General features: G+C 48.9%; 1 protein-coding gene across 2 annotated transcripts in view; it reads right to left on the reverse strand.

Moving 5' to 3' along the window:
- Positions 1–27,338, reverse strand: part of Ttll11 (tubulin tyrosine ligase like 11) — a 260,661-nt gene that overhangs the window by 61,855 nt on the left and 171,468 nt on the right. The window contains exon 7 of one of the 2 annotated variants that reach the window (XM_050126798.1): positions 9,936–10,034. The exons of the other annotated variant lie outside the window; for it this stretch is intronic. Coding sequence (XP_049982755.1) covers positions 9,936–10,034 — 99 coding nt within the window. The remainder of the gene's footprint in view (positions 1–9,935; positions 10,035–27,338) is intronic. 2 annotated transcript variants of the gene reach the window in all.

Below are 27,338 nucleotides of genomic sequence, written 5' to 3' on the forward strand. Positions count from 1 at the left end.
AGAAGTATATTTCCTGCATTTCTCATGGTACTTCTTGTGGAATGCATCCTTTTCTAAACTTGCAGCATGGCCGTTTCTCCTGAAAGACTGTTGGAAACAACTGACTTGTGTTGCCCTGGTCTCTTTACATTTCACACGTGTGAGGAAGGCCTGCTAGTGAGTGACCTGTAATCAATGTGTTCTTGAACAGTTATGACAGGAAGACTCGGGGTGATTCTGGCTGAAGGCAGGCATACCATTTGCTGGATGTCATTGTCAGGGAAGTATCTGACTTCCTTAAGATTAACTACATGGCTAATATAGTTACTAACTCATAATGATAAGAATAACTTCATCCTGGATCCATCTTGTACTAACTGTATGGCTGCTGGGGAATTGTGTTATTGCTCAGCTTCAGTTTCCCTTTGGTGAAATGGAAATGGACGGTATAGTCTGGCTCCCAGGGCTGTGGAGGGATTTGGTGGGAGCACAAAAATAAGGGGCTGGCATCCTGGCTGAATCATGGTGTGGAAAGCTGTTGTCACTCACAGGATGTGTGCCTGTGTGTGTGCGTACACACACACACACACACACGTGCACATGCATGTATACCTGTGAGTGAGATAGATAGACAGACAAACATATAGCCCATCTTGTTATGTAGCTTAAGATGGTCTCAAACTCAAGATCCTCCAGCCTCAACCTTCTAAGAACTGTCATGTCATGGACACATATTTTATCAAGTACCCACTCCGCAGTGAGGGACGGAAGGTCAGTTCAAGAACACCTTGTCCAGGAGAGTCCACCTCCTCCATTCTGCAATCTCCTTCTCATTAAAGGACTCTGGCCCTAACGAAATTTGGTGTTTTCTTTTGTTGCTGCTGTTTTACTTTGCTTTGAATCAGCTAATGAATTAGGCATGCATATATTAGCCATCAGGTCCAAAGAGAAAGTCTGACTTTTCCTTTATGCGATTTTGAATCCCCTTAACGAAGAGTTGTTGTCAAAATCCATTAAAGTATTTAATTTCTCTTATCACTGCCCAATTCCCTGAGCAGACATCCAGACAGTGTGCTGTGCTGTTTCGTACAGAAGCACCAACTGTTTAGTTATGGCAGTACATGCTTTAGGTGATGTCTCCCTGATGAGTAGAAGCCACATTGATTTCAAGCACAAGGTTAAGTTGAGGAGGTGGAGCGGTAAGAGATGCAGGCATTGTGGAGATCAAACAGGCTTGCCCTGTTTACTAGCTGAGTGACCTCAGGAAAGGGACTTAACTCTTTGGGTATCAGTTTACTCATCTGCGAAGGGGTAACAGTGCCACACCAATGGGGTTTCAAAAGTTCCCAGCGAAAAACCAAATGTAGAGGAGCCGGGAAAATGCCAGACGTGCCACTGCTTCTCAACACAAGACAGTCGAAAAGTCTCGAGGGTGTTGATATAGGGACCTGGCTCTAGAGGCTGCCCCCCCCCCCCCCCCACACCCCAATTCTTCCAGCGACAACTGTGCTAAGACTGTAACTTGCCTTTTTCCTCACTTTGTGTACGGGAGGGGCACACATATTTTGTGTGTATGGGTGTTTTGCCTGAAGGTATGTATGTGCCATGTGTACGGCGCCTGTGGAAGCCAGAAGAGGGTGTAGGATCCCCTGACGCTACCGTTACAGGCAGTGGTGAGCCTCCATGTGGGTGCTGGGAATCCAACCCAAGTCCTCTAGAAGGACAGTCAGCACTATTAACCACTGAGCCTCCAGCCCTCCCTTTTCTGGTCTGCTACAAGATCTGTCACCAACCTTGAGCTTGCCAGTTAGGTAGGGACCCACCTATCTCCACCTCCAGGACATAGGAATTATAAGCACCTGTCAGTGTGCCCGCCTGACTGCTTCTGTATGCACCGGTCCTCGAACTCAGAGCCTCATGCTCACACAGCGAGCACTGTACCAACCAAGCTGTCCCCCTAGGCCACCTGATATGTTTTAAACAGTAACTCCTGCTAACACCCATTTGTCCAAATAAATTAATATCTACTGAACTGGATGTATCCAAAAGTTTCCAGACCAATGGGACTATGGTGGGGACCTCATTTTTAAAGGTGGGGGGGACAGACTCCTCACTATTCAGCTTCACTACTAACAAGCAGGCACTGAAGTCAGAGCTTGCCTCTTCCTCAGTTGTCATGGCAACAACTAGCAACCTACCCACCCCCCTCACCCTGCCACACACACATGTCACATGCAGTAGGGTAGAATGTGTGGGAAGCGGTGGTCCAGGAACAGGGGTAGCTCCTGTCCAGGGAACGCCACAGTGTTCACATGAGACGTATTGTCTCGTGTGTTTTGTGTCAGTGAAAGTGTCTTTTGTCAGGAGAAGGCGCAGCTTTTAAGGTGGTTCTGGGGAGATCATCAGTGCCACCAAAGCCCTGCTGGAGAATGTGCATCAGAGAGAGACTGGGAGACCTTCCCAGGTTCAGTCCTCCGTCAGCTGTCGCGGGCTCAGAGCACGCTTCCTGTACCTGACAGAACGCAGCCTGAATGCCCCTGGAACAGCAGAAAGCAGTGTGCCCAGGTCACAGGCAAGACTGAGTACTGGTGACCACTGACTAACGAGTATGGCAGCTAGCTAGCTTGCTCTCTGCCTCGTCACTGCAGAGGGCACAGCAATCTGCCCAAACACGTTTAATTTTCTTCCTCTTTGAAAAGTCACCTTCTAAGTCCACACCTGCCAGCTAAATCCATCCAGATGTCCCACCTGCATCTCAGTAGGTCCAGCGTTTGCTCTGGCTCCTCTCTGGTCCTCACCCTGGTTTCTGGGGAGCTGCTTTAGGAGGTTCTGGAGAGTCCCCGTGGTTGGAAAGCACCGAGGACAGTGTCCGCGGTGAAGCCAGGATGCCTGGGCTCTGTCTGAGTCCACACTCGCATCCAAGCATGCTGATCTTTACTGCGGTCCTTGGAGGGTCTTCCTCTTCTTCCTAGGGTTTCCATCTTCCAGATGAGACACTACCCAAGAGACCAGGATGTCACAATTTGCCCAGTGCTGTCCAGAGTAGAGCAGATTGTGAGTGTAGATCTGCCTGAGTCTGGGGCTCACAACCTGCCTTCAGCCTTCCTCTCCCAGCCAGCCTGGAGCTCCTCCCTGATTTGATTTATTCGAGGCAGGACCTCACTACCGCATATCCTGGGCTGGACTTGAATTGACAGTCCTCCGCTTCCTGAGTGCTGGGATTGCATGCGTGTGCCATCATACCTGGTTCAGGACTATCCTGGTTACATGGTGACTCCATAAGCCTGGAGCCAGCCCCATGTATCTGATGGGATGGGCGAGTAGCCAACTGGAGCTTCTTCGAGAGTGCTAGTTCAGAGCCAGCCTGCCTGGATCCCACTCCAAACCGCAGGATGTCTTCCTTCCTCCTCTTCCTCCTCCCCTTCTCCTGTCCTCTTTTTTTTGGGGGGGAGGGGAGGGGAATCTCACATATGTGTACCATGTCATTGTGATCGGATCCACCTCCACCCCTCCCTCCCACTCCTCCCCTCTCTTCTCACCTCTCCTCTGTTCCTCCCACCACTATTTTTCTGAATTTCATCCATGCGCTCCTTTTACAAACCCTCTGAGTCCACTTAGTGCTCCTATGTGTGCGTGGGTGGAGGGCCATCTACTGGAGCATGGGTAGCCTCTCTGGGGCCATAGCCCTGAAGAAATCTGACTCTCCTCCATCAGTTTCCAGTATTTCCTCAGGTAAGGATGGGAGTTTTTGTCCCCTCCCCGTCCATGCTGGGACATTATCTGGCTTGGTTTTGTGCGTGTTGCCATAGCCACTCTGAGTCCATGCGTGCGACTGTCCTATTGTGGCCAGGAAACACTGTTTCTCTGTAGTCCCCCACCACCTTTGACTCCTACAGTCTCTCTGCCCTATTCCAAGAGCAGGGGTGACTACATATAGATACAGATCCAGCCATCTGTGACTGAATAACCCACAGTCACACTGACCAGTCGTAGAGAGACCATGTCTTCTTGTGTGACCTTAGCAAGACAACCTGGAAGAAACCGCTGGTTAAGGGCTAAGGACTTTGATGGATTGAGCTATGCCCCACATTCCAGACGTGTCCAGGTACTAATCCCTAAGACTATGGCTGTCTGGGTCAGACAAAATCAAAGAGGTTGGAGATCACCTGGATTTAGAGAGGACTCTACATCTGGTGGCAGCTGTCCTGAAGTATGTGCAGAAGGAAGGGCCGTGTGACCCTGTACAGGCAGGGACTGGAGTGACGGTATTACCAAGGAACAAACCAGGGACTCCCAAAGCTGTCTCTCTCTGCTACACCAGAAGAGCTGTGGCCCCTGATTGGCACACAGGGTCCAGAACCACAAGGGGATCCGTTTCTGTGGCTTTGTGGCACCATCTGTTGGTGACTGGTTGAGGCCGTGTTCAGAAATGAGAAGAAGGCCTCAGCATTCTCCTCCTTGGAATGGAAATCACAGAGGGTTATTCTGCAACAATGTAGAAACAGCTCCAACAGAACCTGGTGCACAGTGGGCCCTGCAGGAAAGTCAGGTGCGCAGAACCAGTCAAAAACCTTCCCAGGCGCCACCTTGTAAACATCTTCCTAAGCACACCTGGCTGCCTGCTGCCACTTTCGCTCAAACTGGCAAACTGCTTAACTTCAGATGCTAGACATCAGAGAGAGGAGCAGTCACTGTGAGCCCACCTGCCAGGGATAAGGGGACAGTCCAGCGACGTCTGTGTCCTTGCAAGGCTGGTGACTAAGTGCTAGCCTCTCTCCAGCCTGAGATGATGAGCCTGTCACAGCGAGTTTCACAGAACATCTGTTTCCGAGCAAGCTGGTTGTCTCAGGCTGGTCCAGCGGTAACAGTATGTTTTTCCTATACACAGCTGTGACATGTTCACTGAAGCCCAGCGTTTCTACATGTGACCCATTTCCTAAGTGGCAAAGCTCATCGAACTCTTCACAAGCATAGCAACATGTGGACAGCCTAGGAACACTGTGACTTACAGGGACACTGTTGGGGGAAGGAGACAGCACTGTTTCTAAAACTGGTCCCTCTAATGGCTGTGCCTGATTCTGCAAGAGAGTCGGGCCTGTGGGTTTCATGCATATGGATGGCAGTCATGGCTGAAAGACAACCTGCAATTTCTCTGCCAGTGTTAATCGACTTTGGTTGGTTACTGAGAATTTGACCAGGATATGCTATGCCGGTACACACACCAATGCTCCCTAGGATCTGAACACCGCTTTACTGGATTTGATTCAATTTCAATTCCAGCTTGAGATAAGACCTCATGAAGTCGAGCGTCCCATGTGAGATGGGCACACCGTGCCTTGGCATGGGGGGGGGGGGCAGAGGAAGACCTAAATAAGAGAGACAGATGCTGTCTTCATGGTCTGAGGGGCAGGGGAACAGAGACTCCTGGGGGTAGACTGGGATAGCTGGGCACTGGGTTAGCCCAGCATCTGTTGGTCTTCCCAGGACAGTCTACTTGCTCAGAGTCTGGGGCTCTGGAGTGGGTCGAGCTTTCCGCCACCCAGGTCCCTGCTGACTTGCAGCTCTTTGGCTGTTAGGCTGTCACTCCTTACCCAGCCAGTCGTGTCACCAGGAGACCACTGTCCGTCTCTCTGCTCTCACTCCCTCTACAGTCCTCCGTTTCCTGTGTTCTACACGGACCCCATACCTTTGTTTCCTTGGCAGTCTGACCCTGGGATCCGATCCGGACTGACAACTAAGATCCTAAGGTCAGGTGTGAATGGGCAGAAGGCAGGGCACACAGAGTGCCTTCCCCAATCATCAGACGCCCGAAGACTGCTGCTCCCCAAGAGAAAACAAAGAGGCTCTGGCCCAGACCTGAGCTCAGTGTCCTTGTTCTGTATGCAGGCAAGGACTGAGCTCTGCAGGTGGAACATGACTTGTCCACGAAGGTCTGGCATATAAAGGGGTGACCCAGATTCCTAGCCTTAAGTTTGCAGGGACAATATCCTCAGGTCTTCAGGGCCACATTATCTTTGGGGCCACAGTCAGCTCTTTGCAGACAGCAGCTGGGTTGGGGTCATCTCTGGCCCTCAGCAGCATGGGACTCAGTCCACATTACTTAGGCCTAGCATGGCCCTGTCTCTGGAATATATGTACATATATCTCAGACACGGACACATCCCTTAAGAGGGATAATTTCAGGACTCTGCCGACCAACTCTGAGCAGGAATTTTCCCTGCCTGTAACATCATGTGGAAACAGATTACACAACAGTCAGAGATGCCATATCACGTGGCCATGCTATTTTCCTCCTGTGTATCTGTGACTCTGCTGCCAGAGGCCATGGCCCAGAGGCCCCACACTGGGAGCTTTGTATATAGTCCTACCAGCCCCTCTCCACAGACGGGAACCGAGCTTGGGGAAGTGAAAGGGTTTGCCCAAAGTCACACAGCTCAGAAGTGCTGGAGCACTGGAGGTTTCTGCCTCCTCGGCCCAGCTGTGGGAAGAGCAAAAATGACTGAGAAACGTCAAGGGTTTGCTCTGGGCAGGGCATGGAAGTGTGGGTGTCCTTAACCCTTTCCCACCCCTGCCCCACGACTCTACAGGTGAGGATAAACAGGTTTAGAGACTCAAAATGAAGTTTCCAGGTGACCCACACCCAGCTAGAGAGAGACAGAGCCTAGAGTCAAAGCAGGGCCTGTGTGAGGAGCTTTGCCTAGGGACTCTGCATGCCTGACTTTGAGAAAACTACTTAGAAAACATTTTAGGGCTGGTGAGGCGGCCTAGCAGGTAAAGGTGCTGGCGACCAAGCCTGACTACCTGATCCAGGTACCTAGTCCTGAATACCTAGTCCCAGATCCACGCGGGGGAGGAGAGAGCCAATTCATACATGTTGTCTTCTCACTGCACATGTAACACACCCCCATGAACACATGAAAATTTAAATACGCTTGGCTTTCAAAAGAGGGGGTTTTGTTTGTTTCTGAATTGGTAAGCCAAGGCCTGAAGTGTAGCTTGGCAGCAGGGTGCTAGCCCAGGAGCAGGAGTGAGGTCCTGGCTTCAGCCCCAGAACCTCAAAAGTAAATTAGTATTTGGTACACTACATGTGATATAACACTTCCCTTTTAGCTCTTCAGTGCCCGCTTCAGTGATGCCATGGACATTCTCTGCTGTGTAGCCACCACCACCACCTGCCTCCAGGACCTTCCCTCCTTCCAAATGGAGACTTTGTGCCTACGAAACACAACTCCCTGCTTCCCCGCCATTTGGAAATTGATGGACATTCCATGGTAATGGACTCATCCCTTTGTCTGCTGTAAACAGTGTCTTAGAAAATGACTTGTACTTGGGCAAGTCATTGGTATGTTGGCTACCTTCTTTCCTGTACTGGAGCCTCCAGCCTGGCAGGGCAGGGTGGGCTGTCTCTACTTGCCTGGTGGGTTGAGACACTAGAGGAACTGACTCTCTCTCTCCTCATGGCTAGAGATGACCAAGTAAGCTTTCTCTCTCTCTAATGCTGTCATTTATCACCACTGAGACACACCTGGTTTCTCACAACCTCTTTGCTAGTCTTGTGACTATTCTGTCCCCTTCCAACACATCCTCCCTATCATAGACAGAGAACACAGCCCACCATGTCACCTCTGGCTTTAATCCATCATGCAATTACACCATCATTCTTTTTGTTTGTTTGTTTGTTTTTCCTGACAGGGTTTCTCTGTGTAACAGTTCAGGGTAACCTGGAGCTCACTCGGTAGACCAGGCTGGCCTTGAACTCACAGAGATCTGCATGCCCCTGCCTCCCGAGTGCTGGGATTAAAGGCATGCACCACCACCACTGGCTCACCTTCATTCTTAGGTGTCCTGAACACTCTGCGGCATACTCAGGCACCCAGGGCCTTTTCCTGCTCCTTTTCAACTCTGTGCTCATTTCTTGGGATTCATGGGGATGTGGTCCAGCATCAGCTGTGGGGACCTCAGTCTCAGGATGCTCAAATTCCTTGTGGAGATTGCCATGATATTTACATGAAGCCTGCTCACATCCTCCTGGATATTTGAGGTCCTCTCCAGACCACTTACAATACAGAATGGAATATAAATGCTACCTAGAGAGCTGCTGTACTGTATTGCTTGATCGAGAGTGACTCCCATAGGCTCATGTGTTTGAACATTTGGTACCCAGTTAGTGGAAAAGGAGTAGGTGTGGCCTTGTTAGAGATGTGTCACTGGGGGTTGGCTTTGAGAAGTCCATACCAGGCCCAGTCTTGTTCTCTCTCTAGTCCTCGTGGATCAGATGCAAGCTCTCAGCTACTGGTCCAACACCACGCCTACCTGCCTGCTGCCACGCTCCCATCACTATGATCATAGACTAACCTCTGAAACGGTAAGCCAGCCCCCAGTGAAACGCTTTCTTTTATAAGTTGTCTTGGTCATGGTGTCTCTTCACAGCAGTAGAACAGTGGGTGAGACACTCGGTCAGCACTCAGGTGCAAGGGGCCGGGGTGGAGACCCTTGGGATCATGGGATGCATGGAGAATCTGCCTCCTTTCCTTCAGAAGTTCTGTCCCTTCCCATCTCATCTCTCACATTTTGGCAGCCTGCCCTTGGAGCGTAGAAAACATCCATGTCTACGCTCTTCCCAGAATGCACTCTGTTTATAGTCCCTGCTTTATTATTCAGAGTTGAGAATCTCTGAGGACCTTGGAAAGCAGCTGTGCCCATCCCTTGCTTTTCTACCTGAAAACACAGGTTCTAACGGGTTCACTGACGTGTTCACGTCGCCCATCTTGTCAGGAACGTCACTCTCTTTCCTGTCTAGCTGAACCTGTGGGGCCCTGGAGGAATCTACATTTTAGTCTAAATCTCATCCTGGACGGTGGAATCACTGAAGAGAAGCTCATTGGTAGCCTGCACTCTTTCCAGCCAGCAGCATGCAGGTGGTTCCCGATGTTAGCGTCTCCCTTGCTCTCACGGTCTTTAGAAAAGCAGCCTGCCACCAGCAGAGGGCTGACAGTGACCTGCTTCAGTCGGTCACTCTCTCGGGAGGAGGACCCCTCTGCCTGCCTAGGAGCGATGGCTATCTGTGCGGGCACACAGCTCTGTCTGTGGACTTGTGTGGACGGACAGAGGAAGGCAGCAGCAGAGGCAAGGCTGAGCTGGGGGCTAGGGGTTGTGGGAGAGTCGGGAAGGCAGGTGAGGGGCGCCCTGGTTGACAAAGAACCCTGGTCCCAGTCTCTTGGCCAGGGATCCATGAGTCATCTACAACTTCCAATAACAAATGCACAAGTCCGTTCCCAGAGGAAATCATTACTCCTAATTATTATTATTAGGCGTAATGACTAATTAGTTAAAAATAGCTACCATTTACACTGTGCCAACTTACGGCTGCTTCTTAATGTGTATTTTCCCCCTATTTTACTCTTTCAGGCTTATTTTCTATTTTTCTAATTATAAAGTCAATATGTGCTCAAAGAAAAAAATATCAAAAAGATCCCAAAAAGTAGAAACAAAGGGGCAAAATATTCAGCATTTGGTTCACGGCGAAACACTGGAGTCGTTATTAAGTTGCTGCTGGCTTCCGGCCTTTCTTCTCCATCCTTCCCCACATGTATATGTGTGTTTGTGTGTGTGAGAGAGAGGAGAGATGGGGAGCGATGGGAAGAGGAAGGAAGAGGGAGGGGGGAGAAAAACAGACTGACACACACCTCGCAAAGTTGAGCCCCTGTGTAGGAAAGGGGTGAGCAGGGACCCTCACTCCCTCCTCGCCTCCATGTTCACACTCCTCTGCCCATCTGTCTCGATAGCCCAGGCTAGCCTCCCAAGGACCAGGATTCCAGGTATTGTGCCAGCAGCCCTGGCTTATGTGGGGATGGATTCCATTGCACTTTGCTGCCTCGTTCCCTGTCTGGTCCCCTGCTCCACACCTGCTGGGAAAAGCGATGGTGGTAAAGAGACTGCCGCTCCACTGTCAGTACCTGGCTACGAAAAGCGAGGAGCCCTTAAGCTTCGATGAAGACATTCTGTCAGAAACTGCAGGGATTCTGTGTTTTCTGTCCATACAGATATCTGGAAAGCTGAAATCAGAAAGCATAAGGAACTATTTTTTTGCAAGCTGCTTTGCATGGCAGAGATAGCTGAACTAAGTTCTACAGAAAGGTCATCCGCGGGGTGGTGCTGGGGGGGGGCGGGGTGGGATGACATATGAGACAGTCTGCATGCCCAGAGGGCCTGGAGTGCCAGAAGGCAGGAAGGACTCAGAGTCTACTTCCTGACAAATGGCTGAACAGGACCAAAAGTTCCCAGAGTCCTTTTGTTGACACAGACAGAAAATTAGGTGAAATAGCTTACGTGACAAGCACTGGGCATTGGGCACAGGGGATATCAAATAAACATCACAGTGTCCCCTCCTAACAGGAGCTCACAGTGGGGACAAAGGGTGTTAAAGGAATAGTTACATAGGCTGAGGTGTAGTGAGAGAGGAGCAGAGGAAAACCAAGCCATAACAAATGCTCACACACTAAACCCAGAAATAAAACCCCTCGAGATCAGAACTCTACCATCTCTCCATGTGAGGATGCATGGTTGAGTGAAAAGTTACACCAGAAGCAGTTGTTAAAGGCTTTGTTTGTAACTGCGATCCCGTGTTCATGGAAATATAACTCTAAAGATGAAGGACAAAATCAAGCCTTCTCTTCTCTTCCTCTCTCATTTCTGAAGTTTTTGCTCGCTTGACAGTCTTAGGATCTTTCTAACAGGAAAGGCTTTGGGAAGAGGATGACTGGAATGCATTTTGTTTCCCTTGAAAGCTCACTGTGTGTTCGTATATGGGAGCCTACAGGGACACTTATTTTGTGTATGCATACATATGTGTATGCCTATGTCTACATATGCTCATGTTTGTATGTGTATTTGTGTGTGCACCTGTTTATGTCGACCAGAGGGAACTTACCAAAGAAAAGGGCCTGTTTGGCTGACAGGTTACAGCCATCACTGAGAGAAGGCAAGGCAAGAACTGAGTAAGAGACCATGGAGGAGTTCTGCTTACTGGTTTGTTTTCCTCGGCTTGCTCAGCCTGCTTTCTTATACAGCCTAGGGCCTAAGCGGGGCGCTGCCCACAGTGACATGGACCTTCCGCCATCAATCATCAGTCAATAAGATGCTCCACAGACTTGCTTTCGGCCAATCTGATTGGGGTAATACCTCAGTTGAGGTTGCTACTCCCTAGCTAACTCTGTCAACTTTACAAAAAGTAAAGAGCATGGAGGGCAAGCTGGGATAGGCTGGGCCTGAGGGAAAATGGCTGTAGTATGGGGTTCCAGCCCCGTGGTCCTAACCATCCTGCCACACAATCCCTACTCAAGTATCGATGGCACTTGTGTCTTTATAGGGTCAACATGGCCCTCCATGGGACAGGGACACTACTGCAGGAAGTGGAAACATGTCCAGCAAGGAATCACACCTGCCTGGTGTCTGTCTTCACAGCAGCTCCTGCACAATGCCCGCCCCTGTCCTGTCCCCGATATCCTCAGGGAAGACTCCGTCTTGTGCCACTTCCCCCTCTTGCTGCACAGTCCCTCTCAGGGGATGTGCTATGTGACAGAGCAGCTGCCATCCCATCACCCATTCTCCTGGTTCCCTTGGCTCCATTGTGCCAGCCATCTTGGACTCGCCTGGCACAATTCCTATGCCTCTGAGCTTGCTTACTGCTTTGTCTGCCAGTGTGTCCACCCTAGTCTGGCTTCCTTGTTCTTTGTCCCTTCTTCAGGAGGCTTTGCCTTACATGAGAGTTGGGGCTTTGCATTTTGTTCATTGACATACTCCCACTAGCTTTTGGGTAAGGCGCACCCCAGATACTCAGTATCTCTTGGGTGAATGAGCAAAGAAATGGGGGTTTGAACATAACCACAGCTTTTCTATTGGATCTTGTTTTGCTCCACAGACAACCTGTTAAGGGAGACAGTATTTCTCCACTTTATGAGGTGATAAACAGCAGCCAGTGGGTGTTTTGAGAGGCCCGCATTCATGCACTCAGCACGTGGGAGTTGGATCCAGAACAGTCTGTCACCACAGACAGCATCTCCTGTAGCCCAACAGTCAGTGGCCCTGAAGTCACCTCTGGACAGGGCCCATAGACCCTGGCAAAGGTGTAACATGGACGGGCCTGGCTTGTTTGTTGTTGGGGTTTTTGTCCTCCCACCAGGTACCCCACAACTGTTTAGCCCCCCCCCCAAATCACACATAGGTCTCCATAAATTATAAGCTGATTGGCCCATTAGCTCTAGCCTCTCACTGGCTAACTCTCACATCTTAATTAACCCATTTTCCTGATCTATGTTAGCCATGTGGCTCAGTACCTTTTTTCAGTGGGGCAGATCACATCCTGCTGCTTCGGTGGTCTGGGCAGGAGTGGGGGGAATCAACTTCCTCCTTCCCAGACTTCTCTTGTTCTTATTACATCATTTCGACTTCCTGCCTGGTTTTTCCGCCTATATTTCCTGCCTGGCCAATCAGCGTTTATTTATACTATGATTGACAGAATACAGACAATTCTCCTGTACCACAAAGGGGTCTGTCGCTCTGAGTTTTCAGGAGTATTAAGGCAAGCTCATGGGAATGCAGTTCTCAGCCTCTCTACTTTATTTCTTTGAGCATTTGAAGCTTTCCTGCTGGACCCTGCTGCCATGGTGGAAGTTCCCAGCTGGTGAATTCTCACGCTGTCCTGTACCCTGTCCTCTGTCAGGTCCCTCCTAGCCTCGCTTTGGTATTTTGTGGTACCTTGCTGTTTCTGACCTTCCTACCTGTGGATATTTAATCAGTTTATTTTGAGACAGGGTCTCACATGTAGCCCAAGCTCAATCTGAAATCACTACTTAGACCAAGCTGGCCCACAGTTCACAGCAATCCTCTTGCCTCTGCATGCAGGCTGAGTCATCACACCCAGTCCTTTTTATTTGTATTCCTTGGGATTCCGTTAGCTTTTTGATCATTTTGCCATTTATTTTTAAGTTTCATTGGAAAATTCTCATCCTTAATTCCCCTGAATATCAACTTTCTTCAGTCTTCCATTGCCCCTTTTTGGAACTTCTGCTGAAGGTACTTGATTTTTCCTTTCACTGTTTTTTGAGACATTCTTAGCAACCTCTTTAACATGTCTATCGGTTCCTTCATTTCTCTTCACTTGGTCTAGTAGGCTGATTGCTCTGTCTCCTGAATTTCTATTTTATTTACACTGGATTTTATTTTTAAAGGTTTGATTTGTTTTTTATAAAATCCGGCTATCTGTTTCTGTCTGTTTTTTTTTTTGTTTTTTTTTGCAAACTTGTCAGCTTGTTTTATATTTATTTCTTTAAAGGCATTGAGTCTATTTATTCTATGGCATGTATGCAATAATTTTAATATTCATTGTCATTGTGTGGCTGATTTTCAATTTTTTCATTTTCCCTTTGTTCTTCTTCATTTGACCTCCTTTTCTGAAGATCTTACATAGTGCTTTCTTTTCCATTCTGGACCTTCCTTCCTTGATCTTCACTGTTTTAGATTGCTTGAGTTGCAGCTGGGAGATCGAGTCCATCACTCAGGTTCCTGGAAACACCAGTGACTCACAGCAGCTTCCACCATGGATGCTCTGCTTTTCCAGCCACACAGATAACACAACTCTAATCGCAGATTCTCATGAAGGAGTGTTTACGGGTTCTTAAGGGTGTAGCCATCACGCCTTGTCTCAGGCCCAGAACATGCCAGGCAAGTTTTCATTCATTGCCCTCTGTGGGTGTGATCCCTCAGGGGTTCTAACTCCACGTGGGAATCTCTGGTCTAACTTCTTCACTGTTTGGGCTCTAGGATTTCTGCCTTCTACAAACATCAGGCCCAAGTTCCAGGCCACCAGAGGGATGTCCACAGGGGAAACCCACTTTCCATCCCTGGTGCTGAGCCTGCTGGTTCAGGGCTCTGGAGCACTCTCTTGCTGGCTGCCAGGCCATCTTTGCACTAAGAAATCATTTAAACATTACCTGGTGCACACCAGGAGAACGCCATCAAATGTCTAGTTGGTTGTATTCTCAGAAACCCAAGATTGCATATGATTCAACAAAGCATTACACTCATTGATTTTTACTCTGTATTAAAGCAGACTCTGAAGGGAAAATGAAATTATGGATAAACAGATAATATGTAAAACATATATTTCTCATCCTACTACCAAGAAGTAACTAGTTTTCAACCTTGGTACAGTGACTTCCTTTCTGAACAAATGTGTCCTCTTGATTTGGGAGTTGGGAGGCTTTCCCTGCACTGCAGCTATGGTAACCACTCTTTTCTGGACCCTGCCCCCATGTTCACTCTGGAACCTAGTAAGTACCCAAAGGCCCATGTAGCAAAGACTTGGTCGCCAGGCTGGTGCTGTTGGGGAGCAGACGGAGCTCTTAAGGGGAAGTCTTTAGGCAATTTGACCACCCTCAGAAAAACTCTGGGACTCTGGTCCTTTTCCCTCTGATTACCTGGTCTTGCTTGCTATGCCCCTACCTCCCACGGGGATAGATTTCCTTGTCGGGTCAAGTCTATCATGGACGAAGGGCGCCAAGGCCATGAGCTACAAGCATCAGTCCATCTCCTGTAAGGTAACCCTTTGGGTGCCTGTTAGGGCAATGGATGCTAATTTCTTGTGATCCCGTGTAAAAGTCATTTGAAGTGGCACAAGTGTGCTTCTGTGGTGCTGTGTGCCTGGGAGACCCGTCTTTGAATAAAAGGCTGCCTGACTCTGGGTTCTTTCTTTTCTGTGTTGTTCTATGCTAATTTTCAGCAAAATCACTGTAGTTAGGGGCCTTGGAACAAAAGATGTTCCTCAGGGCCAGTTTTGAGTCTCCCTACGGTCAGGGTGTCTTTTATTGTATGTGCTGTTTATGCCTGAGCTGTTTAGCCTAGGTTTTCTTTCTTTTTAAAAATTAATTAATTAGAGTTTTTTTCATTGTTTTGATATAAGGTCTCCCTGCATAACCCTGGCTGTTCTAGAACTCACTCTCTAGGCCAGGCTGACCTTGAACTCATAGAGATCTGTCTGCGTCTGCTTCCTGAGTATGCGCACCACCATGCCCTGCCTAGCCTGGCGTTTCTAATGAGTTGTTTGCAGAGGTTGGCACTGGGATGCTGACAGGCTGGCCTCACCCTCCTTCTCTGCTTCTCTTTTTGGAGTGCAAGGAAATTATTAGTTAGTCCTCTATGCCTGGATTTCAGTTGGGTCTCTGCACTCCTTCTCAGGCATAGGCTGAGAGAGTAGACTCAAGAAACCCAGGGCAGGCCAGCGATGGATCTCAGTCATAGTAGTCATTCCCTTTGGACCTTACTGTCTGTAAGGCACCATACATGGGGGAGAGTCTGGAGCCTTTGCAACTCTGACATGTACGGAGCATGTTCTTAACCCATGTCAAAGGGGTCCTAACGAATGCTTGTGGGTTCTATGCCATTACTTGACTCAGGATGGGCTCAGTTGCTCAGAAGCCTTCTCAGAGCTTCTGGAGCCCTGTACTTTTACTAGAAGCTCAGACACCAAACACAGGGACAGCAACGCGAGGCCAGTGCACAGAGGCTCAGACATGACCAAACACGGGGACAGTGACGCGAGGCCAGTGCACAGAGGCTCAGACATGACCAAACACGGGGACAGTGACGCGAGGCCAGTGCACAGAGGCTCAGACACCAAACACGGGGACGGTGACGCGAGGCCAGTGCACAGAGGCTCAGACACCAAACACGGGGACAGTGACGCGAGGCCAGTGCACAGAGACTTCCTAGACATGAAACAGTGCCACATGCTTCATTCCTGTCATCTTGAAGCCTCTGAGCCCTGTGAGGACATTCGCTTGCCAACATCCTATAACAAGCAGGTAGCAGAGCCCAGAAGCCAGGTCTCTTGCTCCTTCTCCACCATGGCTTCCCTCTGGGAGTCAGATGACAGAATTCTGTGAGGACAGGAAATGCTAAATCTTCAGCAGTGCCATTTATGCACTTCAGAGAGTCCGCCATTTATGCAGATTTTGAAGATGTCACTGGCAACACCACCCACTGCATATAAGCCTGGGAAGTCAACACTCTGCCGTGGGGGGAGGGGCTCTCGAGGCCCCGCCCCTCAGAGGGGAGCTCCTGACAGCTGAAGACTGCAGGGGAAGAGGATCAAAGTCTCAGCGCACATCCACTGGTAGGTAACACTGCCCCCATTCAAACAAACGACCCCACTCACGTTCATGTAGGCAGCCCTAATTAAAATTAAGTTCAGGGGGACATGTATGCACACACGCCTGCACACACGCCCCAAGTCATAAAAGTAAAAGAGGGAAGAAGACAGGAGTTGGCAGGACAGGAATTAAGAATTAATGTAGGAGACTTTTATTAAATAATATATATATTAATATTTATATGTATAAATAAAGTCCATAATTGGTGTAGGAGGTCCTTCTGTCTATGTGTTGCTTTCATTGGTTGAATAAAGAAACTGCCTTGGCCTTTTGATGGGGCAGAACTGAGGTGGGCTGGGAGAACAGAACTGAACTCTGGCAGGAAGAAAGCAGAGTCAGAGAAGAGACACCATAGAGCTCCTGCCTGAGACTGATGCTGGGCTGCTTGGACTCTTTCCCAGTAAGCCACGATCTTGTGGTGTTACACAGATAGGTAGAAATGGGTTAGATCAGGATGTGAGAGTTTGCTGAGAAGAGGCTAGATATAATGGGCCAGGCATTACTTTGTGATTATTTCGGGGGGTTAAGCTAGCCAGGTGGTGGGATGCAGCCCGCTCTCCTTACTATACATAATTATATATATGAAATTCTGAAAGAATAAATAAAAAATTTAAGAAAAGAATTGTGTACTTCAAAGGAAAAGAAGACAGTACCCACTTGGAACAAAATTAGTTCGAATCCCAACACTGCCACTGAAATGCTGTGTGACTATGTGCTAGTCTCTTAACCCTTCTGATCCTCACAGTTGAAATTCTAACACTACCACTGAAGTGCTGTGTGACTATGAGCTAGTCTCTTAACCCTTCTGACTCTCTGCTTTCTTATCTTTAAACCAGGAATAATTTATCTCCTGCAGGGTCATTGTGAGCTTTATCTGAGATTGTGTATACATACAAATATATATCTATATATACACACACACGTATCTATCTATCTATCTATCTATCTATCTATCTATCTATCTATCCATCTATGTATATACACACACACATCATGGCATGGCCTGTGATTCCAGAGACTTGTGTAGTTGAGGCAGGAGGGAGGATTGAAGGTTCGAGGCCTGCTTTGGCTACTCAGTCAGTCTAACCCCAGGCGTTATTAATCAACAAGATCCTATTTCAAAATATCCTTTAAAGCAATGGTTCTCAACCTATGGGTTGCAACCCCTTTACCAAACCACTATCTCTGAAAGTATTTACATCAGGGCTCATAACAGTAGCAAAGTTAGTTATGAAGTAGCAACAAAAATAATTTTATGGTTGGGGGGTCGCCCCAACAAGGGAACTTTAAAGGGCCACAGTGTTTAGGAAGGTTGGGGACCACTGTTTTAAAGGGACAGGATCCTGCGCAGTGGCAGAGATCTTGTCTCACATACCTGAGGCCCACATCCAACCCGCGTAACCCTGCCTGTAGAGATTAAATAGTGCTACTTTTATACATCCCAAATATATACATTCTCTCGCGACCTGCTTTAGAGCAGAAACACACATGTGCCCCCCCCCCCCACATACCCAGGTGAAACAGTAGCCAGCAAGGACAACCCCCGGCTGTCTGGACATGCTGTGCTATGCTTCATAAATCCATCACAAAGAACAGATTTGCTGGCAAGACGGAGAGGATGAAGTCAACCTCAAGCACTCAGAGAACCTCCTGGACTGTCTTTCCCCGTTGTGCTTTGAACAGAATGATGTCTATCCTGTCGTTCTCTAACTCGGGATGTCAAGCACAGTATGGGTTAAATATAAACAGCGACTCAGCCTCTCTCGTGCGGATGGAGCTTGACCAGGGACTGCTTTCTTTCCCACGCCCTCTTAGATCGTGACAGCACTTCCACGCCAACGACTGTCCAGTGGACAGTCACAGCTGCTTGGGTGGCCTTTGCACATGGTCATGTATTTACTACACTGTCCATCTAGTGTTAGACCAGCTACCATGGCAGCCTGGGTCCCAAAGAGGCCGGGAGCCTCTACCAATCCACTCAGCCCTGTCTAAACCTGGAGCTACTTTCAGTCCAGCCAATAGGGCTTCAGTTTCCTCAGAACTGCTGTAAGCCTTCTGCCTTACGCCTGAAATTCTGGCATCTAACAGAAACCCCCAAATGCAGCTGCCAGTGTGTGTTCGTACCAACTGCACGCTCACAGAGGTTGGCCAGTTCCATCCCATTGGTCCTCATCCTCCATGTCTGTTACCCTGACTGAGATCTCTACCCATCTGACTGGGTCCTGACAACTTCATGCTTCCTCCTTCCACGCAGATGGCAGGTTCAAGTCACTGTAACTTTATGCTAAGTGTGAGCAACTTGAGGCCACAAAGCACCTGGCTACCAGGATCAAACAAGGCCTGGCTTTCTGTGTCTGTCCCACCTCCTCTCTTGGGCCACAGCTATGGACTCAGAAGGATCTATGTTTGGTTTGTCCTGGCCTTTTATTTAAAGGCCTCTTGTAACCTCCTCTGACATGCTCCCGGGAACCCAAAGTTCTCAACCTGCTGGCCCAGGTGGCACCCGGAGGCCTGAGCTGTTTTGTTGTTGTTGTTTTGTTTTGTTTTGTTTTGTTTTGAGACAGCATTCCTTGTGTATCCTTGGCTGTCCTGGAACTCAGAGACCGCCTGCTTCTGCTTTCCGAGTACTGGAACTGAAGGCACGCCACCACGGCGCAGCCGCCTATCTTATACCACAGCTCTTCTGGTCTTCTCTGTGACTCTACCTTCCCGCAGTTAAATCACCCCCTATAATGCAGCTTGCCTCACGTTTAACGTTTACTGTAAGCACTTAAGCATCCTCCTCAGGGAACATCCCTCAAGCTGTTAGGTATTAAGATTGCTTCCAACTCTTCCTACTCAGATAAACGTATACCAAACTATTGTCCTCAACTCTTAGCCTACATCTTTAGAACAAACTCCCAGAAGTGAAATTTCTAAGTTGCCACGTTTTTGAGGCCCTTGACATATAATCTGGCTTTGTCTAGGGTCTTGTCCATTGCTCAGGGAAGAACTGACTCTCACACCTTCTTTGCCATGAAGATGGCGGCAGCAATCAAATAAGACAGGATGGCATGTTTGCTATCAAGTTCCACATTAAGAATTAAGGCTATTGCTGGGCAGTGGTGGCGCATGCCTTTAATCCCAGGGCAGGTGGATCCCTGGGAGTTCGAGGTCAGCCTGGTCTAACGAGCTAGTTCCAGGACAGGCTCTAAAGCTACACAGAGAAACCCTGTCTCGAAATAGAAAGGAAAAAATAAAAAGAATTAAGACTATCTCACACAGAAGCACGTAAAACTGAAAGGCATGGGATTAAGCAATATTTTCAAATGACCCCAATTACTTCCTAATAATAAGAAATAGTCACTGAGATTTGTATCTCCAATTATTTTCTCAGACTCTTCTCAAAGCTGTGAGCTTGCCAGTGCGACAGCAGCCTAAGCGTCGGATGTGGAGACGGGACTCTATTTCAGAGTTTCTGGTGTAGAGCGTGAACCCGGGACAGTAGCTGTTCAGAATTCCATTCATGCAGTACAGTTTTAGAAAATATTCCTATTCTCTGTGATCCTCCCCCATCTGTGCAGGCAGAATTAGCCACTCCCCACCCCATAGCTCACCGCCAGGGCCTCATTCCCACCCTCCACTCCACAGGTCACCACCAGGCCGCAGTTAGCGCTCTTGGCTCTTTGCCAGATTTTAGTTCTTTGTTCAGGTGTCTCTCCCCTGGGAGCTCTGAAAAGCAAACTGAGGTTTCTGCAATGTGGCCCAGCCACCAGTGTCTAACTGGAGCCAACAGGCATGGGGACTGCTTGCCAGGGTGACAGTGTGAGCCTGAGGCTGGTGCTTAGGGGTGGAGTGTGCTGGAAAGGGGGAGGAGACCCACTCTAGCCCAGAGGCCGCACACAGAGTGTCCATGCTTGGATGCTGAGATGGCCCCGTGGGAACAGGAGCTTGCCTCCAGGACTGGAGACCTGAGTTCCGCCCTCAAGCCCTACGTGGCAGAAGTGCTAATTCCACAATTGACCTTTAACCTTGCACACGTCCTTTACTTCAGAGGACCTTCTAGAATGTCTTCTGGGTGCAGGATGGTGAGATTGGCAGGATCCACCCCACTCTCTACGTTCGCAGGGTTCAGAGCGTCCCAACAAAACAGAACCTTCAATATTATCTACAGACTGGGGGGAACCCACAGGAGATAGGGTCAAGGGGCTGTTCTTCCTCCAATCAGAGGCCACCACCCTCCTTCCACTACCTAGAAGCCATGCAAGCTTTTTTCTTCCTTTTCAGGAAGCTACCAGCCTCCCGCTGTCTGCCATCTTGAGGTCATCCACACATCTGCTTCCATTACTAGCAACCTTCTGAGGATACATGGTCTAGACATTTGAGATCTGCTAAATCTTGCTGCAGAGTTCCCCGGGGATTCTCACATATATGGTGTCTTGCTGTAGAAAAGACGTGACTTCTAACTGATCAAATACTTTAAATGTGCTACACGTAACTGAGGGAAATGGCTAAGATCTGAGCGCAAAGGTTCATCCGGAGGACTTTGGGAGTCGACTCAGTGTCAAGGGCTCGCAGCGCAAGCATGAAGACTTGAGTTCAGTTTCCCAGAAGCCCTAGTAAAAACCATGTTAGGGAGTGACAGCCACTCTGAAAGCCCAGTCTTGGAGACGAGGACAGGGAATCCACACAGCAAGCTGGCTAGCACACACACACACACACACACACACACACACACACACACACGCACGGGCACCTATGGACGTGTAAAATATGCACACCCAGAAGATGGAAGAAATTCACTAAGGCTATGGCATGGGCCCAGATCCTCTTGCTCTCTCTTATGATGGGTATGGGCAGAGAACAGTGTGCCAGAGAGTAGGGGTCTCAACATGGTGTCCTCTCAGGCCTCAGTCACCTTTATACCTAGATTAGAAAACTTGGTAGACCTGGCTCACAAGACTGAATAAGCTGTTTTTGTGAAAGACCCCACCACGTGCTGGTACTGCATGAGCCCCGGGAAGTTTCCCTCTCCAACCTGATATCATTGGGGAATTCATTAAATATTGAAGTAAGTAATAAAGTAATCATGCCATTTTCCCATTCTGTGGTGGCTTTATCCTCCTCCTTCTTCTTGTGTGAATTTTTTTTTTAAGACAAGGTTCCTCATTGTAGCCCCAGCTGTCCTGGAACTCACTCTGTGGACGAGACTGTCCTCAAACTCAGAGATCCACCTGCCTCTGCCTCCCGAGTGCTGGGATTAAAGGTGTGTGCCACCACCAATCAGCTGGTTTTCTCTTAGCTTTTGTTTATCCATCCAGGCAATTTCCTCAACTAGTAAAAATGTTGGCTGTGACCAAAAGGCAGCCACGCAGTCCCTCTCCTAGAGCTGTGCCGTACGCCTGCCCCCGTGGCCTACAGACGGCTGTCTCGACGAGTCTCCTTGTCTTATGTTGCCTTCTGTGGGTGCCCACTTTCTTTCCTTACGAGGATACGGGAAATGTGGGATTAGGGTCTACTTAGATGACTTCATTTTAATTCAGTTACCCCAATAAGGATTCTATCTCCAAGTCTCAGTTGCTTGAAGTTAGAATTTAAACCTGAATTTGAAGGTGAGGAGAACACGATTCAATTCATAGCAGTTAGTCAATTCATTCATTCATTCGTTCGTTCGTTCGTTCGTTCGTTCGTTCGTTCGTTCGTTCATCCTCCCAACCATATTGAAGAAGAAAGGCTCCAGGCACTGATTTGGGTAAAGGGAGACAAGGCAAATCAGGCATCTATGGCTGCAAAAGGCTTCACACTTGGAACTGGTGTCACCAGACATATACCTGATGCAATGCACGGATAAGCCAGCGAGGTTGCTGGGATTATAAGGGTTTGGCTTGCAGGGGGTATTATGGGATGGGTTCCCAGAGGAGTGAGAGCTAAGCAGCAGGTGGGAGGACAGGAACACACAGACTCCAGCAAAGGAACTGAAGCGCCGCAGGGGGAAAGTTGTGCGTTAGGAATTCAGATGGCGGGGTGGCGCCTAAGGCGCGTGAAGGAGCAACAGGAACAGAGAGGAAGGTCATGGCAGACAATGTAGAAAACACAAGAGCAGGATGCAGCTTCTCTGTTAGAACTCAAGTACCCAAGAACCCTTCTGTGTGGGAGAGGCTGAGGAACCAGGAAACCAGAGAAGTCCCTTGATGAGCCAAAGGCCAGGCTGGAAGCTTACCCACTAAGGTCAATGTCTGGATGAGAAATAAGGGCCTCAGAGGGCCACCCGCTGCATCCATACACTCTTACTTTACCCATGCTTCTTAACAAGTGTGCTGAATTGACTTTCAGATCAACACACAGTGAGGGATACCAGAAAATGAGGAGAGGAGGGAAGGGATGTCAGAGCCACATGGTCTGCAAAGGACGAAGAAACAGCTGCCAGCCAGGAAACAGAGAAGTAGCCGCCACTTGGAAAAGCCACGTTTTTCAAAGACACCAAGACACCACAGAGTAGTCCCAAACTGGATTGTGGAACCATCATTCAAATAAAAAGTCCCAAGACGGGCGTGGTGGCATACACCTGCCTTCCTGGTGCTTAGAGGTTGGAGGAATGGAGCCCATCCTGAATCACACAGGGAGACCTTGGAAAGAGGGGTCAGGGCAGAGGGGAAAGGAAGAGGGAGAGAAGAGAGTGGCAAAGTCACAAAATGAATAAGTTTAATAAGCCAAGATGCGTAGATAGCTATAGAGAAGATTACCTGAAAACAGAAGACGTCAAAGGTTCTCAAGGGTCTCTCACAATCAGAGGCTCACCATGATGCTTAGAGCGTGTCTTAACCAAACCACCAGTGTTCATCAGTTTGTTTACTATTGAAGGTCTGGAGAAATTGCTTAGGCCCAACCTTCTTTGTTAGGCCTAAGAAAATGAATCCATTGTGGGAACGGAGTCGTCCAGAACTATATAAAATGAAAGGAACAGAGCCATAGCTGGGCCCGGGCCCTCTGGACCATCGTGGACAGGAGTTCTGTGTGAGGGATGCTCCCAGGATGGCAGGCTTGGAGGTTGGTCTCCAGAAGTACAGCCTGAGATGGTTCTAAATACTGGGCACGACACCTTGAGCGCTGAGATTCCAGGGGTTGAAGTTTGAATGACCGCTCTACAAAACAGTTTGAGCTTGCTTCGTGATGCATAGGCGCCTGGGGCAGTGGGGAAGAAGAAGGGACCCATCAGGTCCTGGGACCCCCTGAGTCCTTCCCGGCCAGCCCAACAGCCAATGAGATTTCCCCAGGGAAGCTGTGGGTGGAGCTGTGTTGTCAGCAGCACAGGCTCAAGAGCCATGCAAAACCTCCGAGGAGTTAACCACTTTGCCTATACAATACAAAGTTCAGTCCAAAATCAGAAGCACCACATGGTCTCCATGCTTTGCAGACTCTGAGCCTTACCACAGCAGCTCTCCTGGGGCAGGGGTAGCGGGGTGGGGGTGGGGACAATGCCTACCTATTTGGTTTCTGCAAGTTAAATTAGTCTTTTGTCTTGCGGCTTTTTCTTGTGTGGTATGTCTGGTATTTAGCTCTTGCTGGGGCTTGAGCCTCCAGAGTCTTATGCTCTGTAACATTCTGCAGCACAGAAGACACCCTGGATTTTGTGAAGCCTTTAGAAACTTTCCGCAGCCTTCACAGCTTCCCCGTCAGCTGGGGGTAACAGTTTAGGAGTGACAGAGAACTGTCAAGACAGAAATATTTGGGGAAACCAGCTTTTCTACCACCCTTTCTTAGATAACACTTGCCTCACAAGTAGTCGGAACTTCCGATCATTTTCACTTAGAATGAGCATGTTTAGGTCATGTAGGAAAGAGCCTAGGCATCTGTGATTGTCTCCGACGTAATTATTGTTTGATTAATAAGTCAACTTTACAATAGTAAAAGGCAAACTACCAAGGGAAACCCTGTGGCTTGAGCGTCTTGGTGTTTCTGAAGAGCGTGTGCAGGAGGACTGGTTGAGATCAGGAACAGTCACATGGGTTTTTAAGCAAAAGATAGGTCTCGATTGGTGTATGATAGCAGGACTTGACTTGAGCCTCTTCGTGGCTTGTGTTCTCAACTCTACCCCTGGTTCCCCTCAGATCTATGGCTCAGTCAAAGCAAACAGTGGGGTTTCCTTTTGTAAGGGACACCTTCTGGTCTGGGGACTTGTGGTGCCAGGCTCTGAGACTCACTTCAGATATGCTCCGCCCTCCTCTCCAGGTGACCATACTGTGCTGCTCAGGACCCTTCAAACCCTTCCTCCACCGTGTTCTTCCCGCCTTTGCATACATCCCTTCTGCTCACAAGCCAAGCAAGCCTTGCTGTCACTGAGACCTAGTACACAGTGCTGTACTGTGTCCACCTTTCTCAACCGTCATCCGCCTGCCTGTCAGCTGGCCTCTGTTGCCGGCTGTAGTGCCGCGCATCCTGAGAGCCAGGGCTCTCATCACATCTGTGGCTCCCGAGAGTCCCAGTCCTGCTCCTTCATCCAGAACCAGGCAAATGGTTATCTGGTGACTTTCCTAGTTACAGGGGCACCTCAAATGTGGTGAGAGAAGTTCTAGGCCCTTCTGAAGAACATCCCTAAGCCTCACGATGGTCCTGTGGGCAAGGAGTTATTTTCTTTATTTGTCACATTATGGAATCCAAGGCTTGGAGAAATTATGAGACTTGCTCAAGACGGTGGGCAGAAAGCAAAAAGCTGGGATTTGCGGCCTGCTGTCTCTGCCCGGGCGTTCTTCTTGCCGTACCTTGCAGACTTGGCTGAATTCCTTCCATGTGTGTTTCTCCCATAACAGTTGATAAAGACTGCAGTGAACTCTGACCTTTTGCCCATTCCCCGCTCACCCGGCTCAGCACAGACAAGCAAGCAGAAGCAGGGAGGCTCGGCACCCGAAGGCTCCTGATGATTAATTGCGGGCAGCTTCCCTCCGGCTTGTTTTCTCATGTGTTCACTTTCCGTAGCATGGATCCAAACAGCAAGACTCTGAGTTTCCTATTCCCGGACCAGTCTGATGGGTGGTGGAAGCGCTCACGGACCAGACCTGCCTGACCTAGTCATTTCTCTACCGTGTCCAGATCCCTCGGTCGGTGAGAAGAGGCGAGGGAGGCCAAGTTAAATTACACAGCCCACCACCGTCTCCAGCACATTCATCTCTGCCACTCTGTCAGCACGGAAACTGACAGCAGATACTATCTCTCTGAAGGGGTTCAAGTCTTAGAAAATGCAAGCTAAATTTTAAATAGAAGTTTAATTTTAACGAAAGCTTCGGGGAATGCTGTTTGTTTGTGTTGCTTCTCTTTCAGACCTGGTGATTAAGTTAATTTAAGCTTAATGAAGAGGCTATTTCTAATCCCCAGAGAGGCTCAACATCTGCCTAGGAGTGTGTTTCTGGAAGCCGTAAGCTGCTTGTGATGGATGGAATGAACCAAGGATGCTGCGGAACTGACATGCTGCTGTGCAAGGAGGACCAGGACAACGTCTCTGCCCCATGCTTGTGTCCAAATCAAATCAAAGTCCCACACATTCCATTCTGCCATTCCTTCAGCATCCTGCCTCCTGCTCTTCCATGGTATTCCCTAGATGGAGCTGTGCAAAGGAAGCTGGGCTGCAGGCTCTGAGTCTGGCATTAACACTAACCATTGCCAGCCTCACCCCCAACTGCGCATGCCTGCACCGTGAGGCGTTACCTCTGTACGCACCTTCTCAGCCAGCTCTCTGGGGTCTGCAGTGAGCAACTAGTATCTATCCTGCTTTACATTTTAGGAAACAAAGTGTCAAAATGCTGGAATAGTTCACCTGGGAGATGCAGTTTCTAGGCACTAAAGCTGGTATTTGATCCAAAGGCAATCTTTCTTATTCTTTGCACTGTAATGATGGATCAAACCACTTTGTCATATGTTTTTGTAAATAAAGTTTTATTAGAACACAGTCATGTGTATTTAAGCATTGTCTACAGTAAAATTTCATGCTGCAATAGCTGAGCTATGTAGATGTCACGCAGAAAGGGTAAATGGCTCAGTCCAAACCTTTGAAGGAAAAGCTTGCTGACTCAAGTCTCTTTAGACTGTGTCACAATAACATTGCCTGTGAGGTAGCACCATTGTCTGGACTGCAGAGAGTCAGGAAATTAAAGTTGAACAGGATAAAGAAAATTAGAGTCAACCATAAAGCTAAGTGTGACTGTTTATTATCTCAGTAAGCCTCCACCTTTCCAGTCATGAAACAAGAGTCCTGCCCTGCTCTTGTCCTCTAGCAGATCTCCAGACCTTTCTGAATTCCCCAGCTCCATAGCTTCCACCACAGAGTTCTCCTAACCTCCCTCTCCTACGCAGAGAGCCCATGGCCGCTTGGAGAAGCCTTGCTTCTGAGCTAGGCGGTAGCCTGAGCATCAAGCAAGAAGATTAGCAATTCATGTCCCTCTTGGGCTCAAAGCCTTGGCAAGGACAAGTCTCCATGTAGAGTGAGGTCAGGAGCCTGCGCCCTGTAGTTCCTGGAGTCTCATCCAGACTCATTGCTGTGGCCTCAAGTTACCTGTTGTGGTTTGGATATGCACCCCTCCCCCATGTCTCATGTGTTAAAGGTTTGGATATCAATTGATGGGTGGGCTTTGGGAAGTGCTTGGATCATGAGCCCCCCACACCCCAGATCCATTCCGGATTTGTTGACATTCTGGGGGAGGTTATGGAAACAGGGAGGAGGGTATAGTGGAGGAAGTCGGCCCCTGGAGCACACTCTCAGGGAGGATGTCTGGTGTCTGAGCGTTTTTATCTGTTTTGTGCTTCTTGGCCACAGAGAGGTGAGCAGCTCTCTCTCAGCACGCCCTTCTTCCACAAAGCTCATCCCTCATCACAGGTCTAAAAGCCACAGAGCTAGCCAACCCCTGACTAAGACCTCTGAGACCACAAGCCAAAAGTTCTTCTTTTCAACTTGTCTCTTAAACTACTGTATTACAGTGACAGGCTCGTGGCTAAAACGCCATCCTAGAGGGGACCTGGGACATAACATGTGACGTATTATCCACTCCCTCCCTAACATGTCACCCTTCCTGCAGACAAAGCCTTCCTCTCAGTCACAGGGCAGACAACTGCTGATGGGGGATGGGAGGGGCTGCACCCACACACATCACAGGGAAGTGAGACACACGTGTGTGCATGTGCTGG

Source organism: Alexandromys fortis, unplaced genomic scaffold (genome assembly GCF_014885135.2).
Source record: "Alexandromys fortis isolate MF-2015 unplaced genomic scaffold, M_Fortis_MF-2015_v1.1 scaffold_268, whole genome shotgun sequence".
In the NCBI taxonomy this organism is placed as follows: domain Eukaryota; kingdom Metazoa; phylum Chordata; class Mammalia; order Rodentia; family Cricetidae; genus Alexandromys; species Alexandromys fortis.